Here is a 16,504-nt window from a genome sequence, read left to right as displayed (position 1 = left end):
TCAAAGAAGCAAAATAGTGTTGCATTATCAACCGCCGAAGCCGAATACATATCTGCCGGTAGTTGTTGTGCACAAATACTTTGGATGAAGGCCACTTTGAGTGACTTTGGAATCAAGTTCAAGAAAGTGCCATTGCTATGTGACAATGAGAGTGCAATCAAGTTAACCAACAATCCGGTGCAACATGCAAGAACAAAGCACATTGATGTCCGCCACCATTTCATAAGAGATTACCAACAAAAAGGGAGACATTTGCATTGAGAGTGTAGGCACCGAAGATCAACTTGCCGATATATTCACCAAGCCATTGGATGAGAAAAGGTTTTGCAAGCTAAGGAATGAAGTTGAACATATTGGATTTCTCAAATATGTGTTGATGCACCCCCACTCATATGACATGCCTCTCCTTCGAGCAATCCAAGGTAAAAGTTGATTGGCATGGCATACATCCTTGCTAAGGACATGTTTAGTGCATCTAGTCATATTTTCAATTTTATTAGGACCTTTCTAGTGGTTCTATTTCATTAGGCTCATTCATGAAAATCAAATGAATTTAATGTTTATATGGTATCACTATTGCTTCTATGCTTGATTTGATCTAGTGATAGCATATGACATGTTTATGGACTTATAAACCTAGTGTTTAATCTAGAAAATGAGCTATAAGTGTTTAACTCAACATGGTACAAGATAACCCTTATTTGGAGGTGTGAAGAAGCTTGTCTTTGGATCAAACCGAGTTAAATATCTTTGGCATATATTCTAGTTTGAACCAAATTTGGGAAAATGATCATCACCCCATTGATTGACATTAATAATCTCGACCCTACAAGTAACACTATCTATATTTAGAATCTTTGTGGTCATTGATGACAAAGGAGGAGAGAAACAAAGATAGTAGTAAAAATAGTGAAAAAGGGGGAGACATATCATAAAAGGAGAAAAACATAAAGATATCTTGATATATGACATAGGGGGAGAGATATGACAAAGGAAAGAGATCAACTAAAATTTTGAGCACACAAGTAGGGGGAGCAAGCTCATGAACTTGTATGATGCATTTGAATGTGCATTTCATATGTTTGCTTGCATGGCACAAGTTCTAAAATTTAAAATATCCATGCTTGTGTGATATATGCTAGTTGTAAGATTGAATGATGAAATAAAATCACTAGATAACTTTCATTTCCAAGTAAGTCTTTACAAGATGGTATCTTTCTAAAGTATGTTTCCAAGTGGTATTCAAGCTAACAATGGTGCTAAGGATGATATATTGGTGCACTCCGATTGGTATCACTGCTTCAAAGGTCCATCTTTTATACCTTAGCATCATTTGGTAGACATTGACTCCTATATTTCCTATCTAAGCATATGTGCAAGCTTCAATCCAAACTCTTAGCACATATGTAGGGGGAGCAATTGTTACCATTTGGGGTTCATGAAACTTGTCCATATCCTTTTACACATGGTAAATATGCTTGGGCAAGCAACATGGATTCAATTGAATTTTAATTCATATCTTTGTATAAGGATTGTCATCAATTACCAAAAAGGGAGAGATTGAAAGCTCTAGTTTGGTTTTGGTGAATTGATGAAACCCTAAGTGCTAACCTAGTTTATCAAGTGATCATGAGATAGGTAGCACACTTCAAGTGGAGAAGCCAATGAAGATCATAACATGGCAATGGTGATGACATGGCGATGATCAAGGGCTTAAACTTGAAAAGAAGAAAGAGAAAACAAAATGCTCAAGGCAAAGGTATAATTCATAGGAGCTATTTTGTTTTGGTGATCAAGACACTTAGAGAGTGTGATCACATTTAGGTTTGATAGCCATACTATTAAGAGGGGTGAAACTCGTATCGGAATGCGGTTATCAAAGTGCCACTAGATGCTCTAACATATTGCATATGCATTTAGGATCTAGTGGAGTGCTAACACCCTTGAAAATGTTTGTGAAAATATGTTAACACATGTGCACAAGGTGATACACTTGGTGGTTAGCACACTTGAGCAAGGGTGAAGAAAACAGAGGTGATGCCAGCGTCGGTCAAGTGACCGGACGCTGGATCCAAATGCACCGGACGCTGCCTACCTGCGTCCGGTCGCGCTGACTTGGCGATACAGTAGCTAGGGTTTACCACCGGACGCTGGGCTATGTCCGGTCGAGGTGGACCGGACGTGTCCGGTCGAGGAAAACCGGTTTTAGACCCTTACTGTACTCGATCGGACGCTGTGGCTCCAGCGTCCGGTTAGTTTTGCCGGAGCGTCCGGTCAGCTTCGTAGCCGTTGAAATCTGACGAACAGCGTTTGAAGCCAGTGACACGTGGTGTCCATCAGTGGACCAGACGCTGAGTCCAGGGTCCGGTCAGTTGGACCGGTGCGTCCGGTCAGAGCGTAGTGTGCCCAGTGAAGGGGTATAACGGCTCTATTTCATGGGGCTTCTATTTAAGCCCCATGGCCGGCTATGGCTCATATCTTTGGCCATTTTCATTGACATAGCAACCTTGTGAGCCTAGCCAAAGCCCTCCCACTCATCTCCATCATTGATTCATCATCATAGTGAGATTGGGAGTGATCCAAGTGCATTGCTTGAGTGATTGCATCTAGAGGCACTTGGTGTTCGTGTTTCGCTATGGATTTCGCTTGTTACTCTTGGTGGTTGCTGCCACCTAGATGGCTTGGAGCAGCGAGGATCGTCGAGCGGAGGTGGTGATTGTCTCCGGCTCCGATCGTGGTGATTGTGAGGGGTTCTTGACCTTTCCCCGGCGGAGCACCAAAAGGTACTCTAGTGGATTGCTCGTGGCTATGTGATCCTCATCTTGTGTTGGTTGTGCGGCACCCTATTGAGGGTTTGGCGTGTGAAGCCAATTAGCGCGTGAACCTCCAAGTGAGTGAATCGCCACAACGAGGAGTAGCTTGCCGGCAAGCAAGTGAACCTCGATAAAAATCATTGTGTTCATCCTTTGATTCTGAGGTGGTTGATCTTCATTGTTATTCATCCTTGTGATTGATTGGTTCACTCCTCGACACGGCGGTATAACTATCTTGATCACTCTTTTTACTTTACCGCAAACTAGTTGACAAGCTCTTTAGTGTAGCTAGTTGTGAGAGCTTGCTTGCTTGGTTGGTGTGGCTCTTTAGTTAGCCTTTGAGAGCACACTAACATAGGGTAGTGTCATAACTATTGTGTGAATAGACACTATTTAAACTAGAATTTTGGTAGGTGGCTTGCATTTTGAGTAGGCTAGCACAACACTTACTTCGCCTCATAATTATCTAACCATTTTGTTAAGTGTTGTTGTAGAAATTTTATTAGACTATTCACCCCCCCTCTAGCCATTAGGACCTTTCAACAGTGAGCAACCAGGGCCACGCCATGCTGTTGGAGCAAGCACAAGCATTTAGAAATAAATGATGTCATTAGTGTAAAGTTGGAGCATCAATTATATGTAGGAAATGGTGATTGAGCACTTGGCATAGAAAATTGTGATCCAGCAGCATGCCAGGGCCATTTGTATGTCTGCAAATAATTGGCTGAGGAACTAGGGTGTGATCGAAATATGGCTTCAAGTGGAGGTTCATACATATAACTCTTATTGTAGCTTTTTTATGCTTTTGGAAATTGTATGCTCTCATATGTGTAACTCTTTGGCACCGGACAGTGTGAGTTATATAAATTGCACTTTTATGTTTTTATTTTGCATGTGCAACACCGTTTGTGGCCTCTGCACAGTCAGGTGTTATATCCACTGTGAAGTATCCACTTGATCATGGTGTTGATTTAATGAAAGCAGATGTAAAAGGACACGCAGTTCTACACAATGTTGTATGTGCAGGTATGAGTCATCAAGGTTTTTGGTCATGCTTGCGTGGTTGTGTGCTAGTTTGTCTTTATTTCTATGTACACCATAGGTGGTTTGTAAGATGGTGCAAAAACTAGTAGACTTTTGTCTTGGTTTCTTTTTATTTTTGTAGGCTTGTTTGTACCTTTAGACTACATCAGAACCCCAAGTGCTGGACCTGCTTCTTGTGCACACTGAGCAACCAGGGGCACGCCCTGCTGTTGTAGCAAGCACAAGTAGCAGGCCATCTTTGCCATCCTGAATGTCTTTTCCATGGATCTACATTCTCCTAGTCTTTGATCCGAGTTGCTATTATTTTTTGTTGCTTTTTTAGAAAATAGATTCAAAAGATTGGGATAGCTGATGATGTATGGATCGGTCTTGTAGTGCTGCTTCTTGAAATTTCCTGTTCTTTTTCTTTGCAATCTGATGTCTACCAGAGCATAGGCTTTCCCTACGTAGCAGATTTGTTTTTGTTTTGCTTCTCTCCCAAGTCTATCTGCTATATTGCTATGTATTCATGGTTTTTGGCTTTTCTTATGGGCTGCTGTTGTTTAATGGATCATTTTGTCATTTTAGTTAATGGGTTGTACTATTTTACTCTTCAGTTGCACAGAAATTATAACATATTTTTATCTGCGTTGGTCTTTTTTAAAATCCATTGTTTTAGAGGCCACCAACAAACGTGTGCTAGCTTGTTTTAAAACACACAGTTTTTTCTCTGTCAACTAATAATCATGTGCTAGCTTGTGTTAAAACATATGGTTTTTTCTCCGTTACAAATTGTACGTTTTGTAACCAGTAAACAATCATGTGCTATCTTTCACTGAAACACAATGTTGTTGGTAGACACAGTCACGCTATCTACAACTGCCAACTTTATAGCGATTCTTCTACAACAATGCACTGTGATGGCTCAACTCAAGAGTCTTCTATATACCTTCTGTTATTGTGAATCTGAAGTATGTAGTACGTAGTACGTGCCAGTATCTGCTTATGAACCGATCATCAGTCTATTGCCTGATTTTGTAGTTTTGGATGATGCGGTTCAACACTTCAACTCACTGCCCACCGCAACATCTGTCGTCAGGTCCTGCAGGTCCAGGACGTGTGGTTGTGTGCGCGTGCGCTCCCCGCCGCCCACCGGCCGGCCGGCCAGACGGACCCCATCCAGCTGAGCCAAAACCGAACCCCCAGGGAGGCTCCAACCACGCCATGGACGCACGCACTCCACCACCCCACGTCCCCCAACTGCTACGCTCCCCCGACACCCAACTCACTGCCCACTGGCTCCGCCTCCGCCCGCGTCCGCGCAACTTCTCCAGCTCCAGGTCCCGCCTCCCGCGCCATATATAGGACCACGCACCCGCCCGGCCAGGCCACGCCGTACCACCACCAGTCCACCACCACCTCCCGCACGCACGCGCAACCCCAGCCCACCCATTTCTTGGCCTTTGCTGCGCTCGTGCTTCTTGCCCTGCCCGATCGCCAACCATGGCAGCCGGCGCCGGCAAGTCGTCGAAGGAGGCGGACCCCGCGCGGTGCAGGAGGCACCAGAAGCACCGGCACGTGGCCGGGGTGTGCCCGTTCTGCCTACGCGATCGCCTGTCTCGCCTCTCCGCCGCCGAGGCCGCCTCCGGCTCCCCGCGCGCCGGCGCCTCCGCGTCTTCGTCATCGTCGGGCTCCTCGCCGTGCTCGTCGTGGGAGGAGACCGTGGCGCAGTCGTCGTCGGCACAGGCGCCACGGCAGGCCCGCCGCGGGAGCCTCGCGCTGCTGCTGCGGCAGGAGGGCAGGGAGGCGGCGGCGCTGGCCGCGGGCCGCCGAGCGGAGCAGGAGCAAGAGGAGCAGGAGGAGGAGAGGAAGGCGAAGAGGGGCAACTTCTGGGCGCGGCTGCAGCAGCAGCTCCACCACGGTGGCTGGCACAAGAAAGACGTGTGCTCGGTGGCCGCAGAGAGACAGAACGCCGCCGCTGCCGCGCAGCACAAGCGGGCGCCGGTGGTGTGATGCTCGATCAGGGTCAGGGGGTGGCGACCGACGGAGACCATGCGGATCGTGGACGAGCGCGTCGCGGTGCTCGGTTCTGTGATGTTCCTGTGTTTACGCTGTTGATTACTACTAGCAATCTTTCGGTTTCTTTTCACAATGTCCTGTGACTGCTTCTGCCGTGGAATGGATGGCCGGGTGGCGAAAGGCAGCCTAATGCCTCGCCCATTTTGTAAACAATACTAAAGCCCTCTTTGGCACGGCTCATCCAAAACGGCTTCATCGGTGGAGCCAAAGCCGGTGAAACCAGAAAAACTGGCTTTTTTCGACTTCGGCTTACCAAACGACTTCACGCAACAGTACCTCGATGTGCGCAAAATAGATAAAGCCGAAGCCGGTATAAGCCGTGCCAAAGAGCCCCCCGGATGAAAGGTTGCACTTGGCTGTTCGCCGCTCCTTCGCAGTACTCTGCTGCCATGATCTCTGAACAAACTATCGTTCACCTGTTCCAGGCTTATGGTCCGTTATTAACTACTAGCCGTGCTGCAATCGGGTTGTTTACCTGTTTTGGCATGTAGTGGCGGGCATTTTCTAGTCGTAAGGCACAAATAGTTGCTGCATCAGCAGGGGCCGGGGCCCCAACTTTTGCTTTTCTGAGAAAAGACACTTGTCTTCCATGGCAGGTGTAACTAATATTCTCGGATAAAGGAGTAGTGTACAACTAAGTCACTGCTTTGCCATTCCTTCATTATGCGTTATTCTTTTCTTTAGGGAGTTTATTATACATTCTCCGTCGCGGATGTTTTTGGAGTTATCTGTTTTGAGTAAAGCAATCAGATAGTAGTATGAGTGTATGACAAATGCAGTGCACCAAGATTATGCAATGATCAGAAACACATCTGGCATCCCACAGATGATACTTAAGGACTTGCACGTACTGTACATTTACACCTCTAGCCTCCTACGCGCAGGACAGACCCTCACGTTAGCAGACACCAGTTCCATGTTCATATTTACACTTCTCCAAATGAACCAGTAACCTGGGTCCCCCCACGAGCATACAATTCTGTACGTTCTGTACCTCGGTCAAGTCCCTGTCAACTGTCATCTTGTCAACTTGTGTCCACTCCTTTGTGTTTCTACTTTCTACTACCCTCTAGTACTCCTTCACAACCCGAGCATTCTTGGCCCCCGTCTTCGCTGAAAAAACAAGCCAAAATACTGTTCTGTGGCTGATTTGCTGTGAGAGAAAAATATTATTTCGACTGAAAAAAGAAGCTGAAAAAGACAGATTATAAGAGAAACGAAAAGGGCCTGTTTCCAATACCTTGAGATACGTCAAGATCTTTGCTGGTCTCTCAGCAGTGTTACGCTCGTTTGTGTTACTGCCCCTACCGTTCGTCAGGGCAATCCATCGTCGTCGAGGTGATCGGCATCCGCGTTGCTCGAATGCCGTTTCAGTTTACGGAAGATCTCATCGAGTGTTTCCGTAGCAGATTCATTCGTCCCGGCTCTAGGAGACAGGCTCAAACGGAGGAACTTCTTGGAGCCCATGCTTGCTCTGAAGTTCTGAAGACCCATCTTCATTGAGGCCCACCTTGAGGCCGTGTCAGCCGGTGAATCTGGCGCCGGCTCTTCAGAATTTTCGGTGTCAAGCTTAATGGAGGCCGGTGAAATTTCCTTCTGAACTTGCTCCACTGGTTTCGGACTGCTGCACTGTTCCCTGACTAAAGAATATCTGTGGGCAGCATCGCCACCGTGTTTCGGCTGGGCGGTTCGTTCCGGCTTCGTCCCCACTGTTTCTTCACTCTGTGTGGAACAAGTTGAAGATTAGCTGAGAGTGGAACCTCCAAATGGACTAGAATCTGAGCTCAAATTCTGCCAAAAAGAAGGCTTGGGTTGGGAGGCCACAGTTGCTGAAAAAGGACTATGATGCAGCCAAATTAATTCGCACCTGTGGTATGTTTCCAGATTCGACGTCTTTGCCTAGACAGCTGAAATTTCTTGCTAGTGGAGTCGCATGCTCACTGACTTTGCGTCCTTGCTCCATGGAGTTTCTCTCTGCAGAAGAAAACAGATATACATCAGACGATATCTATAGAACAAGCCATCGCTGGAGCAAAATGACTTCTAAAACCAAGCAGGGTTTCCAAAAAACCATTAGCAACAGGCTTGATGTTTCCGAAACCATTAGCAGGGTTTGATTTTTTTTTTTTTCGAAACCAAGCAGGGTTTGATTATTTTTTTCCGAAACCAAGCAGGGTTTGGAATAGTCTGTGTAAGCATGATAAGTTGATTATTGACAGAGGAAACTGAAATCCCAATAAGCGCGTAACAGCGAAGCGGTACCAAATTACTGGAGGCATGTGGGGTAACAAGACAAGATATCGTCATGTGTACATAATGAAATTCTTACCTTTCTGAAGAATAAATACTCCAGATGGATCCATCCCATCCATATATTCTTCTTGGTCAGTCCAGCACTTGAACCTTTTCAAGCTCCCAAAAAAGTCTATCAGATGCTCGAAGAAATTTCCGGCGACCAATAGAGTATAAACAACCATAATGAGTGGGTAGATTTTGTTGAAGGATCTCCCAAAGAAAGGAACAACGTCATCAATGTTCCCCATTCTCTACATATTAGCACAAGAGATGATCAGTCAAGCAGTCAACTGGGACATATCTGGTAATGGTAAGATTAAGAAAAAAACATTCAAACAACGCTAGAACACCAATATAAGGACAAGAGAAATCCTGCACTCTGCAATTGCAGTGAAAAAAGGTGTCGCTGTATTTTAATTATTTCCTTATAGGGTACACAAAATTAAGGTGATGAATTTGATTATTTTTGGAGCAGTGATTATCTGAAAGAGCCTAAATGCTAACCGGGGCCTGTATTTGGCATGCAAACTGTAAACTCACAATCATTTAGTGTTTTTCTACCTCTCTTTCCTGGTGTGCACAAAAATCATGGTATTTTTTTCACCAAATATCAAAAAATAAAAATATTTTCATCAATTTTTTTCTGAGAAACCCAACACCAATTATGAAAGTTTGAGATCAAGAATGACTACTCAAATACCACATATTGATTTTATGCCAATAATGTAGTGAAAACAGTACAAGAGGAACATGCAAAGATTATCACCTTTTCGAAAGTAGTTTTAGCATTACCACCAAGGTGAATGAGATTCAGGAAGTTGTAAGAAATGGGTGGTGCATATCTTGCAACCATTCTGCAGTGAAACATTTGATGTAAAAATTGAATTAGTATAATGCAGAAAGGAGCTTTTAACAATTGATGCCATTCAAAGTATCAAAAGGTGGAAAACTGGAAAGCTTACGAGCAGATCATAAGCAAGCTGACTGAACTAGTTTGTCCTGGGGTCAACGAATATAACAGCATCATCCCTATCCTAATCAGTGAATAGTATGTACAGATGCACATATACATCAAGGGAACAAACGCAGCAACCTGTTAAGAGGCAACTCTAATCAGCAAAAAGAATAAGGTTAAACTTATTGTTTTGGAAGTTTTTCTTTCATGAAATTGCATCAAGCAGAATGAACAACAGTATTGTAAAAAAAAAAAGAATGGCAAGCAACAGCAATGTTTGATCCTAAAGAAAAAAACAAATTTTGACAACCCGCCAGGAATTTTTTTTCACATGTTAAAGCACAACAGTTGTGTATATGACCATTGACGAATAGAATTGAGAAGCAAAGGATTAACAAAATCTCATGCAAAAGAAGTTATGTTTATAGAAATGAACATGTGCGTGTGTGTGAAAGTGGGATCCATGTGTATATTTTACTCGAAACTAATAACCAATGACGCCAAGGCAAAGCTGCAGCAGTTGAATGGACAAATTTCTTACCTGGACTAGAACTTCTTGCTTTCCTACAGCATTTATAAGATTGGAGAAAAGTGACAGATCAACATCACTTGGCAGCAAAGTGGCCTCAGCCAACAGTATGGAAGCCGAGACACATCCAAGGGTAACAGCAAGTACTCTCATAAGTTGTTTTCTCAGTAAACAGCGCCAAATGAACTCTGAAAATGTCAATGTGCCTTTGAATCAGTACCATGAATTATTGAAAATTTAGGTGGTTAGCTCAGAACCCTATATGCGTTGGATATGTTAGATGAGAGTGTTGTATATAATAACGTATCTTCACTATAAGATTTCTTGAAACACTTTTCAGCTGTAAAATTAGGAGTCATCAATTAATGTGAAATGTACAACTTGTAGATTCTTGCAAGATATCTCCAGCTGTTACGTCATATTGATAGACACATAAGTTTAAATTGGAGAAAAATACCTGTGGAGTCAAGGAAAGAACCCAGTGTGCCTGATCGATTTTCCCTGAAACTTGACAGATACTTCCTGTAAAAGTTAATAATAAATGAGATACACAGATGCTTGAAACGGACCTCTTGGAATATTGTTTCTCATGATGATAAGTTGTTAACCAGCTTGCAAGACTTGGTGTTGAGGCAGTTCGGACAAAATTTAATGCACATATGCTGAAATGTCACAAAATATCCACGGTAAAATCTGTAGAAATATCCATGTTTCATTACCATCCAAGTCTGGAAGGGGCCAATGTAGCAAAAAGTTTCTAATGTTGGACTTGCACTTGCTCATATCACTAACGCTACTTATAACTTCTGCATGATAAATCAAACCCAGCAAACATGTTTTGTTCATATGCAGTACCATCTATCACTCCTGCTGCTGCTAGTGCTAGTTTATCAGTTTGTATTCATGAAATGAGCTCTTTTACAATGTTTGGGAAAGTACCTTGGTACCACTATGTACTTTATTTTTAATAATTTCCAGCTAATTAATTGAGGAATTATATTTATAAAATGGAATTTGTATTATGGAGGGTATATTGGTAACTGAGATTACCTTAAACCTCTCATGTGAGTTTTTTTTTTTCGTATTGGCATTGGCCTGAGCCGGACGCCTCTGCTCGAGCTGTCAAACGCTGCCGCCCCAAACTCCCCGATACAAGGCCGCCGCCCTGAACTCTCTCTACTGCTCGCCGCTTAAGGGCCCGTTCGTTTAGACTAATTCCCGGCTGGAAAGCTTCCTAACGACGGTTGGCCGTATAAAATAGAGTAACCTTCCTGGCCGGATCGGTTCCGGCCCTGGATTCCGTGCGAAACGAACATGCCTAAGTGTTTCAAATACAAAATTTCAGGTTGCCTGTGCGACGTTCCAAATCATCACGGCCACCATGCATGCTCGCGTACTTGGGATCACGTCAGGAGAACGTCAACCACCCGTATGTTCACCCCCGTGTTACCGTCGAGGACTTCATGCCGATGCCGAGGTGGTTCGGCTTCCCCTCCCCAGCTACCCTCGCGGAGTCGCGGCCTCGCCTTCCGCTGACACGAGGCCTCCTGGATCGCCGCTGCCGTGCTGCCTCCCAGTTCAATGCATCCGGTCCCGCTTCGCTGACTCCGAGCGCTTCTGGCGGACCGAGCAGCACTGCCGCCTCCTCTTCCTCTTGGTACGCAGCTGCTCGGAGGTGGAGCCTGGCCGAGTGTTTTCCGCTGCTCGCAGAGCTCTACCGCAAGCCTGTCCAGCTCACTGGCCTCCTATTGCCGGACGATAGATCGCCGGGACGACGACGGTGACCATGACAATGGTACCACCGAAGCGGCAAACTCTCAAGCGCCTCCGGTTCAGCCACCGTACCTGCTGGTCATGCTCCCGTTCACAGTCAACCAGGGCCACGTCGCGGAGCGTTCGTGGCATGGCATGACGACGGGTCGTTCGGCAGTCGGCACGGACGATGTCGTAGAGGCCGTGCGGCGCGTGATGAAGATACTGAAATTACTGATTTATCCTTATCCAAAAAAATATAAGTATAGAATAATTCAGAACTGGTCCACCAATTTTGGTACTAGCCCCATCTAATTTTGGTACTATCTCCATCTATTTAGTACTTCTAAGTACTTTCATACGAGTACCTCGTATTTTTGCACCATCCTATCTTACTCTATGGATGGCTCATATTTTTTCCAACCATTATAAAATTTCTCTTATGATTTATCTGTTGATTAAATTAAACCTAAAATTATTATTTAATCCAAAAACAAAAAGTACCAAATAAAATCCCCGATTAGATAGAGCAAAAGACACATCAAAATACTTCTAAAGTTTCCCATTGAAGGTTTATTAATAGTCAAGACCTGTAACTACCTGTGCTAAACCTAAAATTTCTCTGCTGTCATATGATTACTTTTCACTGTGAAAATAGATCTCATGAACGGGCATAACTATTTCTATGCAAATATAAACAACACTCACCATCCGCTAGCATCACGTTGCTCATAGTTTCTAATAGTGTCTTCTAGTTCAAGGGCTTCCACAACACAAGTCATATAATCACTGCAAAAGTATAGCACAGAATTAAACAGCAGATGGGAACAAATAACTAGAGGCAAAATTGTTTGGATTCTTGCTTTAAAAAAATGTTTTTGTATCAAACTACAGTAGTATATAAATGAGAATTTACTAAAAATAAAGCATGCATATGTATATTACCCACACAAGTTTGACATGTGTGGTTTCCACCATGAATTCATAACCTTTTATGTTACCCTTGAACTATCAAAGCCAGAGTAGAACCAATCTTGATAGTGATTTCAAAATAGTTTCTCCATTATTATTTTTTAAATATAAATATGTTTAAGGGAAATATGCTCTTTGCCAATAAGCACGCCAATAACGAAAAAAAATGTGGCCACCAGCTGCACAATCATTAGACAATTTTATCCCCTGTTCTATTCTACAGGTGAGTACCAGCAAATCTGTTGGTCCAGACTCCAGAGCGAGCAGGGGCCAGTGACGGGTTCAAAGAAGTATTTAATTTTATTCACTTAGTTTTATGCTCAGCTGCAAGAGGTTAGTAGAAATGTTATGGTGGACGTACAAGTGATAATACGGGCTGACATGGCTTATTACAAGACAAAATCACCTTGAAATCCAACATCAGGGTCATAATTGCTCCCGTTATAATAATTCATTAGTCAACATTATAATGTTTCCTGATTCAGGGTTAAATTAGATAGCACTGATAATTCAGGGAGTTAAATATGTAATTTACTTTAACTAAAAATGCATGATATAAATAAAGGCTACTAACATGTAATATCATAGCATACCTTTTACGCCTATAATACTCTTCGTGGGCTTTCCTAAGTTGACGTCGGAGCGTACCCATTGTTTTATTATCAGTATCATAGTCCATATCATGTTCCCCTAATTTCCCACCAGAAGGCTTGAATAATGGATCATCTTCCAGCTGAGGAAAAAAAGATGTGAGGTAATGAATTATTAAGACTAATCTCAATTTCTAAATGAAACTTGACGTGGTACCTGAGAATCCATACCATTTGAGTCAGCATATTATTGATGATATCCATGCAAGGTCTTAATGGGTCACGCTTGGACATTTGATTCGAGGTGGCTTGAACAACCTTAGATTAGAAAGGAACAATCATTCAGAGAAATGTGCAGTGATCATGATACGATTGTTTCGAATCTAGAAAAGTACATACAAATATTGCATTGCAATATTCTTGGTGAGCATGATCAAGCTTTGTAGCCATCTTCGAAACTCTGTGAGATAAAAACTGTAGGCGACGAGTCCAATCAGCACTTCGCCATACATTCCTTGGAATTTCGCTCAATCCAAAACCAAGCAGGAAGGCACCTGTCACTAAGCCAAAGGTATTTGAGCATGCCATGGAAAAGCCCAAGATACCACGGACCCTGCCAACAGTAGCATTATGTAAAGTTAAGACAGTGAAGCAAGAATTCAAATAAACCCCTCTCCGAAAAAGGCTGCTAAAATGGACTCGACACGATAAAGCAAATATTGTCAAGAAATATTGAAGGAAGTGGATGAATTTTTATCGATTTAAAATTATCATGTTAAGAAAAAAAGTTGACTTATAAACACATCAATCACTTGAGCCCAAGTTGCATAAACATATTAGATAGATCAAGGACTATACAAGATCACTAGACAATCGGAGCATACCAATCATGCCGCATTATTATAATTAGAATGAGTCCAAAAAGGCCGATAGCTCCAACAATTGCATAATAGGTCATATTCTTGTGAATGCTAGTTTTCAGTCTTTCTCTGAACGTGAAATCTCCAGAATCTTCATAGCCCAGAAGAGTGGGAACAATAGACCTGTTCAGATAGATAGATAGAATTTTCAAATGGCAATACTTCAAAAATGCACATGTCGACAAACGACCTAACAACTGTGAACCTAGAGAGACGAAAGGAAAGTAAGTTTTTCATAAGAAGAAAAAAAAGGCAACTAGGAAGGCCAGTAAGAACTTTTCTTATGTCAGTGAGGGTTCACACCACAAATATGGTATCCTGATAATGAAAACAGCAATGCCGATCTGGATGTCAGGATTTGATCATATCGTCCACAGATAGGTAGAATGCAGGACAAGCGACCATCTCAAAGGATCCAATTTATCTAGTTGAGAGAAAAATATTCAGTAAACGTTGAACAATTTTTCCTTAAGAAAAGAATGCTAAAAAAATGTTCAGTTAAAAGTTCAATGCTTATGCAGCAGTTTCACACTACATTAACGTTGTGGAAAGGACATGTCATGTTTTGAGCTCATCATTAGAAACACAAAGAACATCAGCAATGCTGTTCCAAATCTTCCAGCACTGCAAGTCTGCAACTAGAAGGACGAGAACGGAACACGAGCCTTTGTGGTCACGGACATACCATGCTAGGATAAATGTACTCCAATATGACCAGCTCCAAAAGAATCCAACGTCACTCTTCTGTTTGCCGTTGCCAGAAATTGCCTGCAAGTCAGATAATGGCATAACGGGTCAGGCCAACAGAATGAAAACAGACTATAACGGGTCAGGCCAACAGATTGAAAACAGACTACCCTGCAGACCACTGCACATCATAGCGTAACAAGCAACAACACCTTGTCGGCTTATCCATCCACAATTATACTACTAATAAAGCGTATCTACAAACAGAGACAACAAAATTCTACTTGGTTTATTGATGTTGATTGTTTGCTTAGGTTTTTAAGCAGCAGGGAGAAACAGTAACCTCCGTTGACAAGTCATAGAACCAGTCCAACACCAATTTGACGATTTCACCATCTAATCCCGATCGCTCTTGTGATTGTTTCCACGAATTCCTACCTTCAGGATCTTATCATCGACATTCATAATGATCTACCAGACTACTGGGTACGCTACCGAATCACCATTCACTCATAAGTTAATCCAGTTTAAATCATTTCTTAACAAACTAGCAAGTAGCAACAGGCATGTGTATATGGTTCATCGAGACTCCAATTCGGCAATTCCGACACCACATTTTACTAGTATCCAAACTACGATGCCTCCCATCTTTTCTCACTTTCTCAGTACGAGCGCGCAACGCAACCAACACAGTTTGCTCGTACGCAGTACGCTGAAATGATCTCTGTTAGTGATAGCGCGCACACTAAGCATGCAGAGCGGCAGAGAGGTCGCGGCGGCGACGCAGCATTAGCACACTCTGCACTGTAGCAGCGTGCGCGGGAGCAGGAGGGAGGCGGAGGGATCGCACCGTCCAGATGTCGGTCGGGACGAGGACGACGAAGGAGAGGGAGCAGAGCCACGCGTAGCCGACGACGGCGAGGACGTGGGCCGGCACGGCGGGGCCCGCGAAGTAGCGCAGCGTCGCCGCCACCATCCCCACCGTCAGCGGCAGCGATATCATGTAGAACACCCACATCCTCGCCGCCGCTTCGGGCTTCCGCCTCGCCTCGCTCGTCGATGGGAATCGTGAAGAGAAGAGAATGGTGGAATGGACAGGAGAGGGATGAATTGGTTCCGGCGTTCCGCGGTGCGGTGCGGCGTGGCGGGGGAAGGAGGCGGGGGCTTCTTAAAAATGCTTGGCGTTTTGAGGTGGGAGTGGTGGGCGGGGGGGCTGGTGGGGCCGGGACCGGACCGGTTCAGCTGCTCACGTGTCAGGAGGTGGGGCCCGGTGATCCGAGCTCTCGTCTCTTTCTTGTCGACTTCGCCTTTCACTCACGTAAGCGCTGCATGGAGTAGGACTTGGACCGGGACCGCGTCCGAGCTCTCCACGCCTCCACCAGACCTGATCGCCGGGCGTAGTAGCGCCGCCGCCTCGGGTAACGTCATATCAGCGTGTACCAAGTGAATGCATCGGGCCCAATCATGCTTCGTGTTTTGCATAAACTAACCATATTTCTTTTTACCTTTATACGGAAGCCGCCAGCCGTGGCATTTTGTAACGTGAAAGCTTTTGGTGCTCAACGAAGGACTGCGTCAAAAGGACAGAAACACATGCACCTTGCATAGCGTAACGCGCGTGTACACACTACACACGGGCTACTTGGTCGCACCTAATAATTAAGGAGCAGATTTGTGCTTCAGACATGTTGTCAGCCGGAAAGGGACGTCGACGTCGACGACTTTGTTCGGTCAACTGTTTTGCCAATACTAGTTCTCATCATGTATAAAAACTCTTTTGCTCAGTAGCTACAATCTGCAACTGTCCTTTAAAAAAAAAAAAACCGCAACTGCAATTTTGCTCGTGCTCATGAAACAAGAACTAGCAACTGCAACTGCAAACCACAGGT

The 16,504-nt window shown here is 44.1% G+C and overlaps 2 protein-coding genes across 2 annotated transcripts; one reads left to right on the top strand and one right to left on the bottom strand.

Annotated features, from left to right (window-relative positions):
* The first annotated feature begins 5,246 nt into the window (after positions 1-5,246).
* Positions 5,247-6,226, top strand: LOC136519585 (uncharacterized). The gene has a single exon (XM_066512968.1). It carries the CDS (start codon positions 5,340-5,342, stop codon positions 5,847-5,849), a length of 510 nt encoding a protein of 169 aa, XP_066369065.1. The 5' UTR covers positions 5,247-5,339; the 3' UTR covers positions 5,850-6,226.
* A 535-nt stretch (positions 6,227-6,761) lies between these two features.
* On the bottom strand, positions 6,762-15,737 carry LOC136522709 (uncharacterized). The gene is made up of 15 exons (XM_066516522.1): positions 15,466-15,737; positions 14,614-14,696; positions 13,893-14,051; positions 13,408-13,621; positions 13,240-13,326; positions 13,012-13,151; positions 12,155-12,235; positions 10,152-10,216; positions 9,707-9,882; positions 9,173-9,303; positions 8,977-9,064; positions 8,245-8,461; positions 7,783-7,889; positions 7,156-7,637; positions 6,762-7,068 (listed from the first exon to the last, which is right to left on the bottom strand). Exons 1-14 carry the CDS (start codon positions 15,631-15,633, stop codon positions 7,230-7,232), a joined length of 2,124 nt encoding a protein of 707 aa, XP_066372619.1. The 5' UTR covers positions 15,634-15,737; the 3' UTR covers positions 6,762-7,068; positions 7,156-7,229.
* Between the last annotated feature and the right edge of the window lie 767 nt (positions 15,738-16,504).

Source organism: Miscanthus floridulus, chromosome 18, assembly GCF_019320115.1.
Source record: "Miscanthus floridulus cultivar M001 chromosome 18, ASM1932011v1, whole genome shotgun sequence".
Classification (NCBI taxonomy): Eukaryota; Viridiplantae; Streptophyta; class Magnoliopsida; order Poales; family Poaceae; genus Miscanthus; species Miscanthus floridulus.
Note: the sequence above shows the minus strand (reverse complement) of the source record. Positions and strands in the feature narration are given on the sequence as shown.

What these genes read in the sequence shown, in the direction of transcription:
- LOC136519585 (XM_066512968.1), top strand. Translation starts at nt 5,340, where the DNA reads ATGGCAGCCGGCGCCGGCAAGTCGTCGAAGGAGGCGGACCCCGCGCGG.
- LOC136522709 (XM_066516522.1), bottom strand. Translation starts at nt 15,633, where the DNA reads ATGTGGGTGTTCTACATGATATCGCTGCCGCTGACGGTGGGGATGGTG. An exon ending in AGCTTGCTTATGATCTGCTC is followed by an intron (nt 9,065 to 9,172) that starts GTAAGCTTTCCA and finishes GTTTCACTGCAG; the next exon opens with AATGGTTGCAAGATATGCAC. An exon ending in CTAAAACTACTTTCGAAAAG is followed by an intron (nt 8,462 to 8,976) that starts GTGATAATCTTT and finishes GCTAATATGTAG; the next exon opens with AGAATGGGGAACATTGATGA.